Here is a 19,582-nt window from a genome sequence, read left to right as displayed (position 1 = left end):
ATATATATTTGTGTATCCCCACCATTTTCCTCATGACTTTGGTGAATTTGTAGCTTAACATCTTTATTTATTCATTCAACAAACATTGAGTACCTAGGAGAAGCTAGATGCAAAAATTCAAGATAAATAATACACTGTCTGCCCTCATGGAACTCACAGTGTAGCAGGTAAAACTAACATGAAAATTTCTATAAAGCAATGTGAAAATCATTCTAAAAAGTCTATGGAGAAAGCTGTACGGGAGGAGTATTTAAGGGAGGACTATTTAAAAATAAAATAAGTTATGCCTGTATGCTGTAGTCTGAATATAGAGTCCCCTTTTGCAGATGATTTCATTTGATTCTTAAATCAAGCCAGCCTCTAGGAGGGCACATTGTCTAGAGCACAATATCATCCCCACTGAAGATGGGACTCAGTGAGGTTAAGTGACCCAGATCCGCACAGCTAGTAAGAGTCAATATGTCTCAAACTATGGACTTCTGATCATTCGACCCCTCCCCTTTTCAGTGTTCAATGCTGCATATTTTAGTGCTGTGTTCCTTTCTGCTCCAAAGGCCTGCAGTTGTCTTATTAGTACCTGAATCTCACTGGTTATATCTGATAACCCACAATGTCACACAGCTTTTCATACGTGCACATTCCTAGAACTTAGTCTGGCTGCAAATGAAATACAGCCTCTTTCATTTACTGTAATGATCGTGGCATGAGCCCAAAACCAAGGTATACTAGCATGCCAGAGCCTATGCCCAACTGTTAGCAAGCAGATGTCCCACGTTTGGAGAGATACTTTGACATCTCCATCCCTGCTGGTCACAAGAATATCACAGGGATGCATCAGGCATTCCTAGGTCTGCATATCAACAGAAGGAGGAAACACAGTTCTGGCTGAGTTTGTTCCCAAAGGCCAGTGCAGAGTGTGGCTGTCATTTCCTCTGGGCGGTTGAATAAACACAGGGCCTCTCCCTTAGTACCAACACCCAGAGGGCCTGTCCTAATGGATAAGCCCCACAGGGGCACTGTCAGACTGGGCCTGGGCATTAGTTATCAGTTCAAACCAAGAAGAAAAAGACAAAGTATATTTTCCTACAAATGTAGAGATGGTTTTCTCAGCAGAGATTTAACTTCCTCAGCTCTTAGGTAAACTTTGGATCTAAGATCTTGTTCACCTTGGTTCACCGCCCTAGAAGGAAGCCACAAAAAAGACAGCCATCTGGCTACATTTCTATGTGTTTTCCCCCAGATTCAGGTTCATAACACTCGCACTAAAATCGAATGAAAGTGAGTTTTGCCTGAGCCTGAAAAGTGGACATCCATGAAACTGCAGATGGGGACATGGACTGAGATCAGAAGGTCTGAGGTTGACAGGGTTATGGGCTGAGTCCTGCCTCTCCCAAATTCATATGCTGACGTCCTTACCCCAGTGCCTCCGAATGTGACTGTGTTTGGGGATAGGGCCTTTAAAGAGGTGATTAAGTTAAAATGAAGCTGTTAGGTGGGCCCTAATCCAATCTAACTTATATCATTAAAAGAAAAGGAAATTTAGACACACACAGAGACACCACGGATATGTGTGCACAGAGAAAAGGCCATGTGAGGACACAGTGGGAATGTGGCTGCAAGCCAAGGTGAGAGGACTCAGGAGAAACCAAACCCACTGAGACCTTGATCTTGGACTTCCAGCCTCTAGAACTGTTAGAAATAAATTCCTGTTGAAGCCACCCAGTGTATGGTATTTTGTTATGGCAGCCCTAGCAAACTAATGCAGTCCCTTAGCAACTGGGTGGCCTTGGACAAGTTTTCTGAGGTCTCTGAGCTGTGGGGGTTTTTGTTATTAGTTAAGTGGTGCTAATAATACTTCATGAGATTATAGAGTCTTAACATGAAAATGCCTACCACAGTGGCTGGCACAAAATAGCTCTGCCATCCCAATTTGTAAAGAAACCCAAAAGCACAGTGGACCAGCCTTGTTCTCAGGTGGGCCTCAAGATCGAAAGGAAATTTTCAATCTACTGTTTTGTAGCCTGTGGGAATTGTCATCTCAGGGGCCTGTCAGCAACATCTGGCTCAGCCTTTGCAAGGATCTCTCATCCTGGTAAATGCCAGGAGTTAAGAAAATAAAGTGGCTCCTCTTCACAGTGGGTTCTACATTTCCCTTTCTTTGTACATAATCCTGGTTATTCGATCCTTGCCTTGGGTAAGGTTGACACATGCAACCCGAGGCTGACACAGAGCTCTTTGTCACCGGAGACCACAAGCACATTCCTTTCCCACATTTCTCTGCTCAGGCTCCAAGGGATCCTCCAAGGTTCGGCTCTGGCTGCACTTGGCCAATTCCCATTTCCCCGTGATGACCAGCAGATGGCGCCTGCATGTCATACTTACACACTGACCAGGGACTTGGAAAAGAAGTCTGGGATGCCTCAGGCTCAGTGTCCTGAATGTGGGCCACTGTATATTCCGGGTCTACCTTTAAAGGAGATCTGTGTTTGCAGCCCCTCATTCTCAGGCCACAGCACTTTGTAGCCTAAGCAGCAGGATGAGACCTCTTTCAGAAAGTTTCTTATCCCCGCCCCGCAAACATCTTTACCTTACGCTCTCGCATTTATGATTCCTTCTCGTGTGCCAAACATTTACATAGACTTACTGTATCCCAGGAACTGTTCTAAATACTTTACATGTGTTATTTTATTTAATTCCCCAAAGTCTATATAAGGCATTATTATTGTCCCCATTTTAGGGAGGGAGAGATTGAGGGACAGTGAAATTCAATAAGTTAAGGTCATATTGAGATTATTAGGTCTTCAGGAGTCCTAGTTAAAAATGAAAGTACCCCTGGGAGAGTGGCTATTAAGTCATAATCAGCTATTAATATCAACATGTAAATTGATTTGTGAGATGTGTTTTAGCCCATGGCTTCTCAAGCCCACTGAGTGAGGGAAGAGACCCAGGACCAAGTGTAGTTGTCATGGTAAGAGAAAAAGAAAGAGTGGAAAGACAGAATGCCACCAAGGCCTTAACAGGGATGTCTAGCAGACTGAGAAGTCAGGATGTATGCTTTAAAAAGGGGGAGGCAAAGACATAAAGTGTAACTATAATGTTTGTACCCTCACAAAACCATGGAATAATAAATAAATAAATAAATAAAAAAGGGAGGGCATCTTCAAAGGAGAGAGGAGATAACAACCAAAGAGAATGTTACCAAAAGAAGAGGAAGGACCAATTAAGATAATGAACTTCATTTATTTTCAATTTTGGCCTAGAGAAGATCCTGAAAAATCTCCATTCCTTAACCAAAACTTAAGCCCTAGTTTCTGTCTTCCTTAAAGCAGTTTCAATCTATTGAGTATTTAGTGAGCTGTTTTTACCATGATGTAAAGCTATGAGCACACTTTATTGCTCCCTCCTCTCTACTGTCCATGGTACTTTACACTTACTACTGATATGGAAATTATCACATTACATCACTAAACAACTACCTGTCACATAGCAAGCCTTCATTTCATAAAACGAGACTGAAAGACTGTTCATGAGACAACTGGTTAAGTATTGGTCTATTAAGAAGCCCTACATAATGATAGAATAACTGTACACCCATATGGGAAAAGCAAACCTTCACTCCTACTTTATGCCGCATACAAACATTAGTTTGAGATGGATCTTAGAGCTCAACATAAAAGTGAAAACCATAAAGCTTTTAGAAGAAAACGTAGGAGAATATCTTTGTAAATTGGCAGTAGACAAAAGTTTCTGAAACAGATCACAGAAACCATAAAAGAAAAAAATTGATAAATTCAACTCCATGAAAATTAAAGAATTCGGTTCATCAAAATATGTCATTGGTATAATTAATAGACAAGCTACAGGCTGGGGGAAAATATTTACAAAATATATCTGACCAAAGACTTGCATGCAGGGTATATAAATAACTTCTACAACTCAATAACCAAACAACCAAAAAAAAGAAAAAAAAGAGAAGAAAAGAAAATGAAAAAATAAGTAAAAGAATTGAACAGAGACTTCCAAAAAGTAGATAAACCAATAAGCACACGAAAAACTGTCCAACATTCTTAGTCATCAAAAAAATGCAAATCAAAACCTCGTGAGATATCTCTGCACACCCACTAGAATGGCTAAAATTGAAAAGACTGATAACACCAAATTTTGGGGATACAGTGAAGCAACCAGAACTCTCATACTTTGTTGGTAAGAGTATACAATGGAAAAATCTTTTTAGGAAAATGTCTGACAGTTTCTTATAAAACTAAATGTAAGCCAACCCTAAAATGCAGTAATTTCATTCCTTGGTACTTACCCAAGAGAAAGGAAAACAAGTGTCCACAAAAACACTCATGTAGGAATGCTCATAATAGTTTTAGTCATAATATCCAAAAAACTGGAAACAGCTTATGCGTACATCCAGCTGGTGTAGGAAATGGATAAACAAACTGCAGTATATTCATACAATGGACTACTACTATGCAGTGATTAAAAAAAAACAAACTACTGATATATGCAACAACATGGATGAATTTCAGAACCATTGTGCCGAATGAAAGAAAGCTCACAAAAAAGAATACATTTTGCATGGCTAATATGAAGTTCTAGGACAGGCATATCTAATCTATGGTAGGAAAAAAAATCAGTAGGGTTGTTGCCTCTAGGACGGGGCAGGGATTGAGGGGGAAGGGGCTTGGAGGAACTTTCTGGAATGCTGGTAATGTTCTATACCTTGATATGGGTTTAGGCTATGTGTATATAGTTGTCAAAACTCAGCAAGTATACTCTTAAGATTTTTGCATTTTGTTGGATGTAAACTTTATATCAAAAGAACAGCAAATGGAAAACAATTATTGAGCTCCAGTTAATCACATGCATACTAAACTACTTAGGAGATATGTATATATGTTTGCATTTGGGATATGTTAAAAATATAAGATGGATTGATGGAAAGCTAGGGATAGGTTGATATATATGTGCTAAGAAAATACAGTAAAATGTTAGTGGTGGCATCTAGGTGGTGGATATATTTACTGTAAAATTCTTTCAGTGCTGTCATATGTTTGAAAATTTCCATGATAAAAAATTTAGGCCGAGCACGGTGGCTGATGCCTGTAATCCTAGCACTCTGGGAGGCGAACGAGGGAGGATCGCTTAAGGTCAGGAGTTCGAGACCAGCCGGAGCAAGAGTGAGACCCCATCTCTATTAAAAAATAGAAGAAATTAGCTGGACAACTAAAAATATATAGGAAAAAAATTAGCCGGGCATGGTGGTGCTTGCCTGTAGTCCCAGCTACTCGGGAAGCTGAGGCAGTAGGATTGCTTGAGCCCAGGAGTTTTAGGTTGCTGTGAGCTAGGCTGACGCCACGGCACTCTAGCCTGAGCAACAGAGCGAGACTGTGTCTCAAAAAATAAATAAATAAATAAATAAAAATTTAAAGAACCCACCAGTACTGAAGCTCTCGATTTTAATTTTTTGAAGTCCTATTGACATGATATTTCTTTTGGTGCTTGGAGCAAATAATCTCCTCTTCCAGCAAAGAAAGCCTGGAAAGTATAATTCTCTGATAAAATAGAGACCATCTTATCCCTGAAGAAGATACAAAGCTTAAACAGACATAACTCTCAAGGCTTGTGCTTCTATTAACATACTTTTCTTACATTGATGGAAATGTTTTGTTTCTATTTCTGGAGGAGTGCTTCTAAACTCTACTGTCTATTCTCTCTTCCTGAACACTATCCTCTGTTTAGGAATCTTCCTGCCATCCTGGACTGGGTGAAAACTCAGAAGCCTGGAGCCATGGGTGTCAACATCATCACATCTGACTTTGTCGACCTGGTGGACTTTGCCACGACTGTCATCGAGTTGAATGACCTCTTACAGGAGGACAAAGCTCTGGCTAAATGCTGATTTAATTTTTTATTTAACTTAATGTTGAATTTGTTGATCCAGGGTAGAGTTCTGAAGGGTTTCCTGTTAGGATGGCCCCTGGGCAGCGATGGTGAAGTAAGAGGAGGATGGCTTTTTTCTTTTCCTTCCTCACAGGGCCATTTGTATAAAATTACAGGGCTTTTAATTGCATTTTTCCCAAATGAGACTTTTTAAAATCTTAAGTCCAAGGGAAGAAAGCATGTTTCTTGTGATCAAGGTCAGGACCCCCCCAATGGCTTCTGGTGGTGAATGGAACACAGAAATGGTCTGCAAGTTCCACTGGGGTGTTGAGTGTCCCCTAACTCGCCGAGTTCCCTATTGTCTTCCAGGGTTTTGCTTTTGAGCCAGTGGGAAGGTTGAACCAGAAAGGCATTCCAGGTCAACAGAATGGCTCATTGCAGGTGTGGACTGCCCTGTTGTGTGTCTCTAACACCAACCTGGGGCTCTGAGCAGGGAAGGAGCCAAGCACCAGTTCTCTCTAGGATTGTTGAATGTCACCATTTCTTTTCTGAGAGAATAAGACTTATCACCAAGGTGTTTCAACCACAGGTGTTCTTGCATAGCTTGTGCTGGTAACTAGTCATCATTTTTCAGACTCACAGTGCATACTGCCCGTGGTATCACAAATATATTTCCCAGTTTTAAAACATGAATTCCTTTCTATTTCTTTTGGCCCTTTTCTAAAAGCAAAAGGAACAATGATAGGGGCCCAACAAGAGGTAGACATGCATGTTGTTGCATGCCAGACTTCTTTGATTTAATTCTGTAGCTTTTTCCAAAATGGCTGCCAGGTAAGTACCTGCATCATTTTGGGAAAGTCCTCTTTGGAGTGCGGTCTTCAAGCCAGAACTTGGAATTGCATTTCATTGTTGTCTGCCTAGGACTTGGGTCTGCATTGTGTGGGACACAACACTAAGTGGAAGGCACCTTGTCGGTGGTATCAAGGAGGCAGATGCAGGATGCATGGAAAAGTGCAATGGCGTTAGAGGAGGGCGCTCCAAGTAGGTTTGGAGCCATTCTGCAACTCCTTGAAAACAAGACTACCTCGGGGACATTTGGGATGACTTGTGTGTTATCAAGTGAGAAATATCCAGTGTTGGAACATTTCCAGTCCTTGTCTCAATTGTTCTATTTTCTGCAGGTTGTTTTGAGCCTACAAATCACCACTGCATGAGGGCTCTGAAACGCAAGAGGGGATTTTTTTTTTTAATAGATAAGAGGTGCTTATCTGTAAAGAGCCCTCTTGTGATTTGATTGATTGACTTATTAATTAATTTATTTATTTATAGATTAAATATCTGCAGTGCTTCTTACTTCAAGAGCACTCACACAGGAGCTTACTGAACTTTTCTCACCCAGGACAGATGCAGCTATGGTCTTCCTCCCCTCAACAGGACCACGCATCTCAGGGCTGTGAGTGACCTCTGACTCTGCTGTAGATGTCCTGGCTCCCCCAGTCCTGCTGGGGACAGTGTATATGTGTGCGCGCAGCCCAGATCTGAGGAGTCACTACCAAGCCACGCCCTGGGACAGAAGATGAAATGGGTCATGAAGAACTCTTAGCTCTTAGTAGACCCTCCCGAAGAGTGTTGAAAAGAAAGGAGCTAGAAAGAAAACTGGGCATGAGAGTGTGTGCACTTTGCTGCTCCTCAGCACTATCTGAGAATCCCCCAGGAAGTGTCAGCTTCTGTATTCTTAAGGAGGAAATCTAAACACGAATCCAGAATGGATGTATGCATTTATAAAGATTGACTCTTCCCAGCAGTTTCCCATTTCTATCCTTTGATGCTCATAGATGGATTTTGCATGTTACCCACAGAGAAGGGCATCTTAGGTGAGCTACTAAAAGCACATACACACCCCCAGCTCTTAGTCTTCCAGCCTTTACTTTCTGTAACGTAATTTAAACCCTGACTTTTAGTTTCTACAAGGTTGAGGAGGTCATAACACAGATGACTCTGGGAAAATCTGGTTGAATTTTCCCTTTTCTTGCATCTGAATCCCTCCCCAAAGAGATTTCTAGGATAGTACTGTGGAATTCTGTAGGGCCTTCTCTGGATAGGAGAAAGAAAGGGGGTCCCCTTACTCTCTTAACTTTTCCTCAATTCTGGTGTTAAACCCTAGTGGCAAGCTCTGAAATCCCCAGTCTACCCTCAGGTTTTTATTTTTGTTGTTATTGTTTCATTTTGCTTTTGTTTTTAAATCTTAGTCAATTACTAGGGACTAGATCATTTCCCCTCTTTTAACCCATTGTTATCAATACTTGACAAAGAGATAAGGAGGCAAGAGGAGAACTATTCTGCTCTGTTTTATTTGAGCCTCAGCTTTTGTCTGGGTGCTTGGTGCTATGAGGCCAGGTGTGTTGACAAGTTATCTACACAGGATGCCAGTAACACCCAAGGGCTGCTGACTGTTCCTTGAAATGTTTACTTGATTTTCTCCTTTAGTTTTTAAATATATAGTTGCACTTCACTTGGGTTCTAACATTTAACATTTAAGTGCACCTGAGCGTTTGCATGATAAAAGCCATCAAACATGAGACAGAAACACAGAAGACTGTACCAAGGTTGCATGCATGGGATCCTGCTCTGCCTGGCGGGTGCAGGTGCCCACTCCTTCGTGCTGCTTGGGTTGCCAGAATTGCTTCCCTTTTGAAAGTCTGCACTGGAGTTCTGGGAAGTAGGAGGAGGAATATTTTCAATTTTCCCTCGATAAACACCCTCGAGTTGGCAGAATCTCTGTCTCAAGAAAAAGTTGCTTAACATATTGTAAAGGGTATGTGCCTTCTGCTCCTTGATTTCACAGCCAGCCAGGAGAACTCAGGCACATGAGACAGAGGGAAAATAGACTTTAGGGTGATGACTCATTCTGCAACTGCCAACAATATAAATGGTGACCCAACCACATTACTTATTCTCACAAGTTCTGGAGAACTTTCAGAGCAAAACAAGGCTTTCACTTACTCAGAATTAACTTCAAGATCAGCTAAGAAGCTACCTGACTGAGCCAAAGAGGACTTTAGTTTAACAGAATTGGGGTCATATTTATTCCAAATGTAACTGAGCTTTTCATGAGCTCCCTGGACCATTTCGCACAGGGCCACATTTCCATGGCTTTGTGGCAAAGGGGACCATCCCAGGTTTCAGTTAGGTTAGAGCAGAGCTTACAGTCTTGAACTTTGAGCCTATTAGAGGTACTGCTGTGGTTCATGAGTATAGAAGATAGGATTGTAGAGAAAGGTCAAGATGGGTTTGGTGGAAGGAATTGAAGTTATTGAAGATTAAATTTTAAATTAATGCCAGATCTCTAAGAGGATAATGCCAAAAATTTTTTTTTACATATGCTGTATTAGACTGGATAGTAATTTAGTTTAGTCATTTTCCTTAGAACTAAATGCAGACTCTAGAATTCTTGAGAACAGTTAAGCCACAATCCAAACCTGGAATTTTATATAAACTCAAAGAAAAGCACAAGATCTGAGCCCAGGTAATAATAGATCTTAAGAATCCTAGTTCTTCTTTCAAGACTTCACATTCAAATAAAAAAACTTATGTTTCTACTCCAGAAGATAATGTAATGGTGCATTCCAGCATTAAATGCAGTTTTGTGTTGTGTCAGGATTTTCTCTCTCTAGTATTCAGAATCTGGGCATCAGAAAATGCTCTCCAAGGAAGTATTATTACAATCCAGCTAGAAGGCTTAGTACAGAGCTAAAGATGGAGCAACAGAAGAAATCTGGACTGAAATGAACTATTTCTTTTTCCTGGGAAGCAAAGGGTCTACATGAAATCAAACCATCTTAAAGATTTAGTTCATGCCACAGCTGAAGTTTCTGTAATGTTCTTTATTGACTGACTGCAGATTTTTACTGTTAAGTTCTGGGAAACAGAGTGGGCTAATGAACACAGCCATGAGACTCCTCTTCCACAGCTGAGCAAGTGATCCCAAGCTACATCTTTCCTGGTTCTCTTATCTGTAATAAAGATGCTGTCTGCTACTTTGGTGCTGAGTGTTTTGCAGACCTTGGTTGACTAGCTTCCCAAAATATATAAGGTCCCTAATGTTTAGATTAAATGTCTTATGCTCAGTGGAGGTACAGTTGTGGCATTCTTCCTTGTGTGGCATGTGTGGAGAATGCTACTTGGGTTTATTTCCCAAAAGTGTGGTGTAGGATGGCAGAACTTGTCCAGGAATGGCACCTTTGGTGATCTGTAAAATGAATTGTGTAGGTTCAAAGAAATCTTCCAATATGTATGTGGGCTCTGAGAGGTGGACTTTCCCAATACACACTAAGCAATCTTGTTATGGCAAGAGCAAACGAATAGAAATTTGATAGCATCAAGCATCCAGACTGACAGGAAGTTTGTTTTGTATGGCATAGAATATGGTTGTCCCTCGAAGTTCCACCAACTGTCCATTACATCTTGTCTTTCTGCCTCAGGCTGCTACCTGGTATTAGCCACCATAGCTTTGTCACTCACACACATTGCTTTGGGACACACAGAAATGAACTGATTGGGTGGTAAATGTTTAGCTAGAAACTTTACCCTTAATTCCAAATAATACTGAACAGCTCTTTCCTGCCCCAAGAGATCTACTATCTCCTCAGTGCCTGTTTCCCCCAGCTTCCTAGAATACAGACTATTCCACTAGAAACAGTGACACTAATGGTACTATATCTCTGAACTGGCCCTAACCCAGAAGAATTCAGTACAAAATGCTATTGATTTTCTTAAAATAGCACAGTCTTAGACACTATAAAAATATTCTAAGATAGCTCTTACAGTGGATATAGTATTCTAGTATCTTCTCCAACAAAACCTCGTCTCGAGATTTTCAAACTCATTTCTAAGCCACACAGTTTAGATAAAATATTTCCCTTCTCTTTTCTGGGAATGCAATCTCACTGTCTATGGAGGCAGCCCCATCAATAGTTTGGAGGCTTTTTCTAAGTCATTCCTTCTGATCTCCTTCATAGAATACCACTTTCTCCTCTGGTCTCCTGACCTTTCTCCATCATCTGCTGATTACTGTTAATCACAGGATGCTGGCAAATTACAGTGGAAGACACGTGCATCCAGCGCTGTCCAACACACTCTTACTACAGTGGTCATTGCTCCTTACTCTTCTCAAATGCATTATTCTGCCCCCACCCCCAATCATTGGAACTATACCTGATTGGAGCCCAGAACTTGGGACCAATACTTAATTCAAGTAGCAGGGGCTTGCTCACAAGCTCTGAGCCCAACACGAAGCACAGCACTTTCAAAAGTCAAATAGGCCTTTGGTAGCTTTGTACATTTGAAATTTTACATTTGTTATTAGTTTATAGCACTAATAACACTTCAGTCATGAATCTATAATAACAATATGATAAATCTTAGAACATATTCTAGAAATAGTGGTACCTTGCTGCTATTATACTTACTAATTTATACCCCAGTATTAATAAGTATTAAATACAGATTGTGTATGCATTATTTATATTGTGTATATGCCAACTGTAATACTTAATCTCACTGATCAGCAATTAGAAACTACAGAAATTATCATAGTGAAAATAAGTCTTGGTCAATTCAGATGATGTGTAAATCTGATAAATGCTCTAATAGGTATTATATTTTATCCTCTATTGCTTGCTTTACACTACAGTGCATGCTATTTGCTAAGTTAAGTAAAAATAATAATAATAACAAATGATACCAATTTTAAGGTTAGGATTAAAATTTTGCATATATGCTGCTTGATACTCTGAAATGTATTTTGTGGCTTAATTATCTCATTCACACACATTTCACTTGGCTTTTTTCCCCTAGGAAGTAATTGTTCGATTATCTCTCTCATCTTTCTTGTAACCTTGACTGAACTGCTTACTTCAATCTAGAACATTGTAAAGCCAGAATACCTCATTTTGACAGTGAAAACATTTAAGTAGATATGATGACATGATGTGATTTCTTGTATTTGATTTGAACTACATAAATAGACTTCAACCTAATAATAAATATAAAACTTTGGCAAGCACTTTTCCTTTGTTTGAATGAGTATTTTGTTATTGGTCCACTTCTAATTTTGTTTTAAAGAGCTATAGACTCAGCATCAATAAAATACTTCATTATACAGTATTGGGTGAAAACCCTCTCAGGCATGTCTAGCACGTATTGGGATTAGCTAAATGTGCCTGCAACCCACAAGGTAAGTAGTGCGTGAAATGTGTACACACCCTTGTCACACGTGCTTCTCCAAGCTTCATCCTTAGCACTTCAGTTACTTTCACAAAGCTTAGACCAGGCTTTACTGACATCCACATCTCATCTGACCACCATCTCTGCCCACATTAATTTGAGTGATTGCTGAATGCCTGGAAATAGAGCAATGCAGAGATGGTGTATTTGTGTACACAAAGAATAAGTAAGGGTGGAACTGCAGTTTCTGTTGCAATGAAGATTCCAATATTTTCCTTCTTTCCAATTCTTTTTTTTTTTTTTTTTGAGACAGAGTCTCGCTCTGTTGCCCGGGCTAGCGTGCCATGGCGTCAGCCTAGCTCACAGCAACCTCAAACTCCTGGGCTCAAGCAATCCTCCTGCCTCAGCCTCCCGAGTAGCTGGGACTACAGGCATGCACCACCATGCCCAGCTAATTTTTTCTATATATATTTTAATTGTCCATTTTAATTTCTTTCTATTTTTAGTAGAGACAGGGTCTCGCTCTTGCTTAGGCTGGTCTCAAACTCCTGAGCTCAAACGATCCACCCACCTCGGCCTCCCAGAGTGCTAGGATTACAGGTGTGAGCCGCCATGCCTGGTCCCAATTGTTTTTAATAGAATATCTAAGACCACTTAATTTCAGTGAATTATTTTCTTACCCATCCTCTATAAAAATAATGGATTGAGGTGAAAGTCCTTTGTATGAATTTAGCAAAGATCAGATTAATCCCAAGTAATTATTCATTTCATATAGTCAAATGTTGGAACAGGTAATTAAGGATAATTATATGTTCATTCAAGTTACCCTATAAATATAAAAACATAGTCATAGTCAGGATTTTCTGTCTGTATTTATAGTTTTTGTTTAGTAAATCTACCATACTCTCCTCACATTGGCTTTAATAAGCACCACTTTCAGTCATTCCTGTTTGGTTTTTATTAATCAATCATATAATGTAAAGAGGGCCAAGTCCAAACATAAGCAAAGCATGTTTGGACTTAGCATACATGGTGCAATTGCAAAGATACTACTGGCCTGCCTCAATTTCTGAACAAATACTTGGGTTGAGACATGGCCTCTATAACAATGGAGCTCTTACATTATATATGAACTCTTTAATATCTAATCACAGATTAATTTATCATATTGCAACTAGGTCAAAAACATTCTGTTTAGTACAGAAGCTAAAAATAGGTATTTCAGAAATGCACAGACCTGTTTTTATATCCCAACTCCATCACAACCTGGCTGTGTGTCCTTAGGCAAATTAACATCTCCACATATATAGAATAAAGTGCTAATAATACCTAATATGAAGGGTTATTGAGAAGACCAAACAAGAAAGTATATGGAAAGCATTCTAGCACAGAGCATGGTGCATAGTAAATACTCAATAGTAGCTATTAGGCTTAGCAGTAGGGGAAATGTACTTTGCACCCACTTCCTCCAAATGGCACCTAGCACAATCCCTTCGACATGATTGAATGCTAAGCTTTGTGTTGATTGGTAAATGACTTAGCAGGAAATAATTAATGAGAGATAAAGCAGATAAATTTGGACAGTGAAAAAAATTATGAAAGGTCTTTGTGTGGAAAATTCATGGGGGCTCTGCAGTTGAAAGTCAAGGCAGCTGGGTGTTTAGAGTGGATCATTCATTCTAGACTAGGCTCTAGAGACAAAGTCTTTGGGTTTAGCTATTGATGGTTCCCATCTCTGGAAGCTTCCCAATCTGGAGGTGCTCATATCACTATATATTCCTGGACTTGATCCCTGGAGATTATAATTCTTTACATCTTAAAGTTTATCTCAGGAAGTGTGGCTAGAAATATGTATTTTGATGTGTAGCCAGTTGGAGAATTACTGGACCAAAAATGGATTGTTCAGAGAGTGGAATTCAGGCCCCTGGTGGTATGCAAGATGATGTGGGGTGGAAGATGGCCACATCCTTAAATAGCATTAATATCATTAATTGTTTAATCATTTCTGATTAGTAAAGAGGGAAGTCTTAGCTTACTGATGAAACCTCTCTATCCCTTGCTTATCAACCAAAAACTAAAAGGCAATAGTATCTAGCTAACTTTTAATCTCATTTCATTTGTATTGTATTTATTTTATGGTTACCTTCTCTTTGTAGCAAGTGGTCCTGTGTTTTCAATAATATATAAAATTCCCTTTAAAAATAAATTTATGTCAGTTTTTTAAGGAGTCCACTGTGGAGAAGCTATGGAAATGACCTAGGTGTATGATCCTTTTCAGGCTGAAAAAAGTGCAATTGATTCTACCACAATTTTTTTTGCCTAGAACTGGGTTTGATTGTGCTCTTTCTAAACACTCTTTACTAGCCAACTAAATATATAAATAAACTGCTATTTGAGATTGAAAATCATCTCTTTTTTTCATAAGGAAAATTCCTTCATGTTTCCTGTAAAACTCCAAGCTCAGATAATCTGTCTCCATGTTGTCCTGAGGAGCAGGAAAGAAAGATCTTGGGGTCACTCAGTCTTATATATGGCTGAACTTGGTAAATATGGAATGCAGAGACCAAACCCCATTTCTTCAACTTCGAAAGTGATGTCCTTTTCTGTGAATCCCTGAGGTTAAGATGCCCGAATGTCCTGGATTTTTGCTGTGGTTTTTTCCAAAGTAATTCTTCCTGATCGGCAGTATGTTTCTTTGTTTACCCCTCTGCAAATCTGCTCACTATAACCAAAGGAGTGTTATTATTTTCAAGACTTGAAACCTTTCATTCTCGAGAGGGTGGGAGGTTGCAAGGGAGGGACAGTGGCCAAAGCCCATGTGCCTGAAACCTCACCCAGGATGGCCTGGACAAGCGCCAGTAGGACAAAAGCACTACTCAGACCAGGGTGTTTTCGCAGCTGGGCGGTGTTTTTGACCAGCATGAGTGGGGAAGAGGGACACAGAAGTATCAGCCTCTGTCCAGTAGCATCATGAGATTTAGGGAAGCCTTAGGCAAGCAGATGGCTTTAATTTCAGGGGCCAAGCATCTAAAGAGCAAGGTTTATCATATAGAGGAAGGCCCCAAGAAGCAAAGTTCTGTTGCAAAAGGAGACCACTGAAAGCTGTTCTTTGTTTAACCCAAGAACTTAGCTGCTTTTTGGCCTGGACACTGTCCTGCCTTGATCTTTACTGGGCGTTTGCTCAACCCAGTCCCAGGGGGTCTTATTTTTAGGTCCTCCCCAAATTGTAAGGGGATACAGAAGACATTAGGCTGCCTTTCGCAAAAGCTTCCCCCAACAACAACTTTGTGAGTGTAAAACTAACTTGCCACATATCAGAGAGGCCAGTGTACTACTTCGGGGGGTGGGGTGGTGCAGTGCCCCAAAATGACACACAAAATTTTAGAGGTGTTTTTCTCTGGCAGGAGATCCATAACTTTCCTCAAATTCTCGAAGAATCTGTGGTCCTTAAACCACTGCCCTTCAAACACCTATGAGAATGAATTATTTAGATGTTAAGCAAGCAAGGATGGCTAATTTAGGCTAGCACTAGAAAGCCTTGGTTCTTCCTGTTTAAAAAAAAAAATCTAAATTAAGACACCTGTGGATTTGTTCACTACAGTGCTCTCTTTCAAGAGGTAAAGTCAGATAAAGCAAGAGAAGAAGAAACAGATTCAGCTAAGTCCAAAGTCTCCCAAGGAATAGTTAGATGGGATCTAGCAAGAGAGGGTATTCGGGAGCCAGAGGACCCAGGCAGGTAGACAAGGGACAGCAGGGGCACGATGTGCACCTCTGGGCACCACATGTCAGAGGGTAAATTGGAGCCTTCCCAGAGAAGGGCAACCAGGAGAGGGAAGCATCCAGAAGTCATGTCACATGAGAAGCTCAAACAGGAAAAACTGGGAGAAAAGTGACAGGGCTATCTTCAAATATTTGAAAATTGTTACATGACTTGGTTTTAGAATATTATGACGCTAGATGTAGAAGGGATCAAAGAACATTTCTGCTAGGAACTAATGTTATAGGAGAGAAAACTGAAAGACAGAACTGACTGACGGAGGCGGAGCTGAGGATAGAGTCAAGATTCTGACTCCCACCCCAGCGCAGTTTCTCACCATTTCCAGCTGCCTCACTGAGTACCCCGTGCACAGGGAAGAACTAGGACCCGTGAGTTGCCATTTTGAGAACGTAGAGGCCCTAGAGGAGAATGCATTTCCTTGTCTTTTCCACTTCTAGAAGCTGCCTGCACTCCTTGGCCCATGGTCCCTCCCTGCATCTTCAAAGCCAGCAGTGCATCTTCAATCTCTGGCTCTACTTCTATCATCACACTCCTCGATTCCAGCCTCTTATAAGGCCCCTTGTGCTACCTGGATAGTCCAGGATAATCTCCCATCTCGAGATCCTTAACTTGATCACATCTGCAAAGTCCCTTTTGCCACGTAAGGTAACACATTCACAGGTTCTGGAGATTAGGACATGCACTTCTCTGGTGGACTAAGACAAGCTACCACGGAGTGTGTCACAGAAAGGATACTGATGCTGGCACTGGTTTCAGAGTAGACCTGGGTTCAAATCCTACCTTCAGCACTTACTAGTTGCATGACTATTACCCTTTTGAGCCTCTGTTCCTTCATCCATAAAATAGGGATGAAATTCCAGGGTTATTGTGAGGACTTGTGATAACATATACGAAATGCATAGCATATAATGCATTCTCAATGAATGGTAGATATATTTATTCAAAGAACTGCCAGATGATTCTCACCATACAAGAATTCAATAGAAGAAACTCCACTATTAAATGGCAGATTTGGTAAAGTGACCTCCAAATTCCCTTCTGAGATTGCTAAAATATATGGGAGTAAAATTTTCCTCCCACATATAAATCATTCTCAGAGCCTCTGTTCCACTTCCCAGATCCAGTTACAAGGTAACCGCTCTTCTGGGTAGTCAGTAGCAATCAGACTGTGCTTTCTGCCCCCAACAGTCCTGCTATCTGATTTTGTCACCCAGCCCTCTGGTTGGATTTGAGCAGGACTAGGAGCCTGCCCTGGTGTGTAATGATTGGCTAGACCAAGCTGCTGAGACCAGCGCAGACTCCCTCCTTCACATCTGTCAACATACCTGGCTGCAAGCAAGTCATTGCCCGTGACCACTGTCTGCAGGGCCCAGAGAGCAGGGAAGGAAATGGAGGGGATCACCTCACTTTTATCCTTGGGGAAAAGTAGAAGCCTGTGTTGATGCTTCTTCCCAACATCCCAACCTCTTCAGCAAGTGTTGGGACAGCCGTGGGCTACCATTGCTGAGCCAGGAAGAAATCTGAGGGAAGAGTTGGGACTGAAAAGATCAAGGTAAGTGATCTGTCTGGTCATGAGTCCTTCTCTCAAGATTACAAAACAAGCACCTTGCAAAGCCTTGTAACCAGAGTGTCTCTGAGGATGGTCTGCTGAAGGCGACGTGGTAGGTGTGAGTGTGTGTCAGGAGAATTCAATCATTTGCCCATCAGCATGTTCTGGAAAGCAAGCTGTATTTTCCTTGCATATTCTCTTGTTGTTCCTATACATATTTCAAAAATTTGGAAGGTTTTTAAAAAAATCTTTCATTATAACAACTTATATTTGTGATTTATTGAAATTTTTCCATTAGTAGTGGCTTCACAAACTGACTTTGTTCCAGAATTTCGCATGAATTTGCATGAATTTTTTCTACTTTCAAGATATATCAGAGAGAACAGTGTGCATATAATTCAGAGGGCTGTCAACCTATCATCTGAGGAAGTTAAGTGCATTTTTCTGCTTTGGAACCTAGAGAGTTAAAAGTCCTAAAACTACTGGGGCAGAATCAAGCTTATTTACCTAAGCTTATCACACTGGGCACCCAGGTCAATCATTTACTGAGGCAAGGCTGTTTCCTGCCTTGAACAGAAGACCACCAAAGCCTCCTCCTGACTGAGACTCTTCATGGAATAGACACAGGCAACATAGAAGGAACCCTTCTCTGAAGCTATAGCCCATATTTTCTTATGCCCAGAGTAAGGTTTTATTCTACCCAGAGTAGTAAATGCCACAAGGTCCCTCTAAGCTCAGTGATAAATAAATATGAGCAAGACTCGTATACAAACCTGATACCTGATATCACCTCAGGAACAAGAGCTGTGGCTTTAGAGACAGCTTCGCCTGTCACTGGAGGTCTATAGGGAAGATGTTGACTAACTATGGAACAAGTGATTAAATGATTCCTGAAGGAAAACAAGGTTATGAAGTAATCACCAAAAGAAATACTTGGAATTTTTCCCATTCAAGTCTACATATTCTGGAAATACATTATTTTTAATGAACATGATCCATTCTTCTTTAAGTCTGAATATAACTCCTCTAATTTCAGCAATATTGTCATATTATCACCACATACATCTGTCAGGCCTCTGCAGTGGTTTCTGGTTCTTATAATTATTAATACTAGTTAGAAGCCTGGTGATACGGAGGCCCTATTTTTCTGAACTCCCTTTAGGGAAGGAGTTGGATCATGTATTGGACAAGATAATGTTTGACACTTTTTGCCAGCCATTTATGGAACTGAAGTGACTCCCCTCAGGTAATGTTTGTGGCCTGAATGTTTAGTGGGTGATGCAGTTAACTAGATGCAAGAATTGAGGCCATTGTAGACACAAATCTATGTGTGATTTTGGGTAAGTCTGTGGCTACCTACCAAGAATGTTGTGGAGAATTAAGGAAAACAGATAAATTTCTGTGAGGATATTAAGTCCTCTAAAATGTTAAGTGTGAGTCTAGTTGGTATCCAGAGCATATTTGTAGATAATACAGGTGATGGAGGTAGTTTTGACGAGGGCAAAGAGTCTCTGGGTGCTCAAGTGCATTGACCAGGCTTACCCACATTACTGTAGGCTGCCTTAGGGACAGACACACAGGTTTGACCTGTCCTTTCTGGGCAGCGTCTGGCTTAAGGCCTAAAGCACACTAGAAGCTCCTGGGGGTATATCCAGCTTTTCTTTCCATTCTAAGTATATTGGATAGTAGGTAGAGGGAGATTATTCTTGAGATTGACTAGATTAGAACAGGCATTGTTATTGCTTTTACATGTTAGGAAGTTGGAATACAGAAGTTAATTAATTTGCCCAGAATTATGCAATTAGTGAGAGTCTGAGCCAGGATTCTATTCAGCTCTGCCTTATTGTCAATCCAGTGCTTCCCCCACAAAGTCATGGAGTTGAGGACATGGAGAAGTATAAATTGGGAGGTCGCCCAAATAAGCAAGGCTGACTTACACCATCAGAGCTTCTCCACTGGCCCACTCCTGTGCCACGCCAAAGGCCAGATGGGTGCCACAACAAGCAAAAGGCCAGCATTGGACTGGACTGGATCTTCTTTGAGGAGACGTAAAGGGACAAACAGGCAGGGAGCAAAAGGGGGTGTTTCTAAAGGTGGCAGTCACTGGAGTCTTCTCGATTCTGGGTATTCCCCAAGTAAAC

At 40.8% G+C, this 19,582-nt stretch overlaps 1 protein-coding gene across 2 annotated transcripts in view; it reads left to right on the top strand.

Annotated features, from left to right (window-relative positions):
• Window positions 1–17,438, top strand: part of PLCXD2 (phosphatidylinositol-specific phospholipase C, X domain containing 2) — a 56,665-nt gene extending 39,227 nt beyond the window's left edge. The window contains exon 4 of one of the 2 annotated variants that reach the window (XM_012656520.1): window positions 17,365–17,438. In XM_012656520.1, the coding sequence (XP_012511974.1) occupies window positions 17,365–17,416 (52 nt within the window). In that variant the 3' untranslated portion in view covers window positions 17,417–17,438. Of the gene's footprint in view, window positions 1–5,748; window positions 5,909–17,364 lie in introns of those variants that run through there. The other variant, XM_012656519.1, reaches the window with a different exon arrangement.
• The last annotated feature ends 2,144 nt before the right edge of the window (window positions 17,439–19,582 follow it).

The sequence above is a fragment of the Propithecus coquereli genome, unplaced genomic scaffold (genome assembly GCF_000956105.1).
Source record: "Propithecus coquereli isolate 6110/MARCELLA unplaced genomic scaffold, Pcoq_1.0 Scaffold506, whole genome shotgun sequence".
Lineage (NCBI taxonomy): Eukaryota > Metazoa > Chordata > Mammalia > Primates > Indriidae > Propithecus > Propithecus coquereli.
Note: the sequence above shows the minus strand (reverse complement) of the source record. Positions and strands in the feature narration are given on the sequence as shown.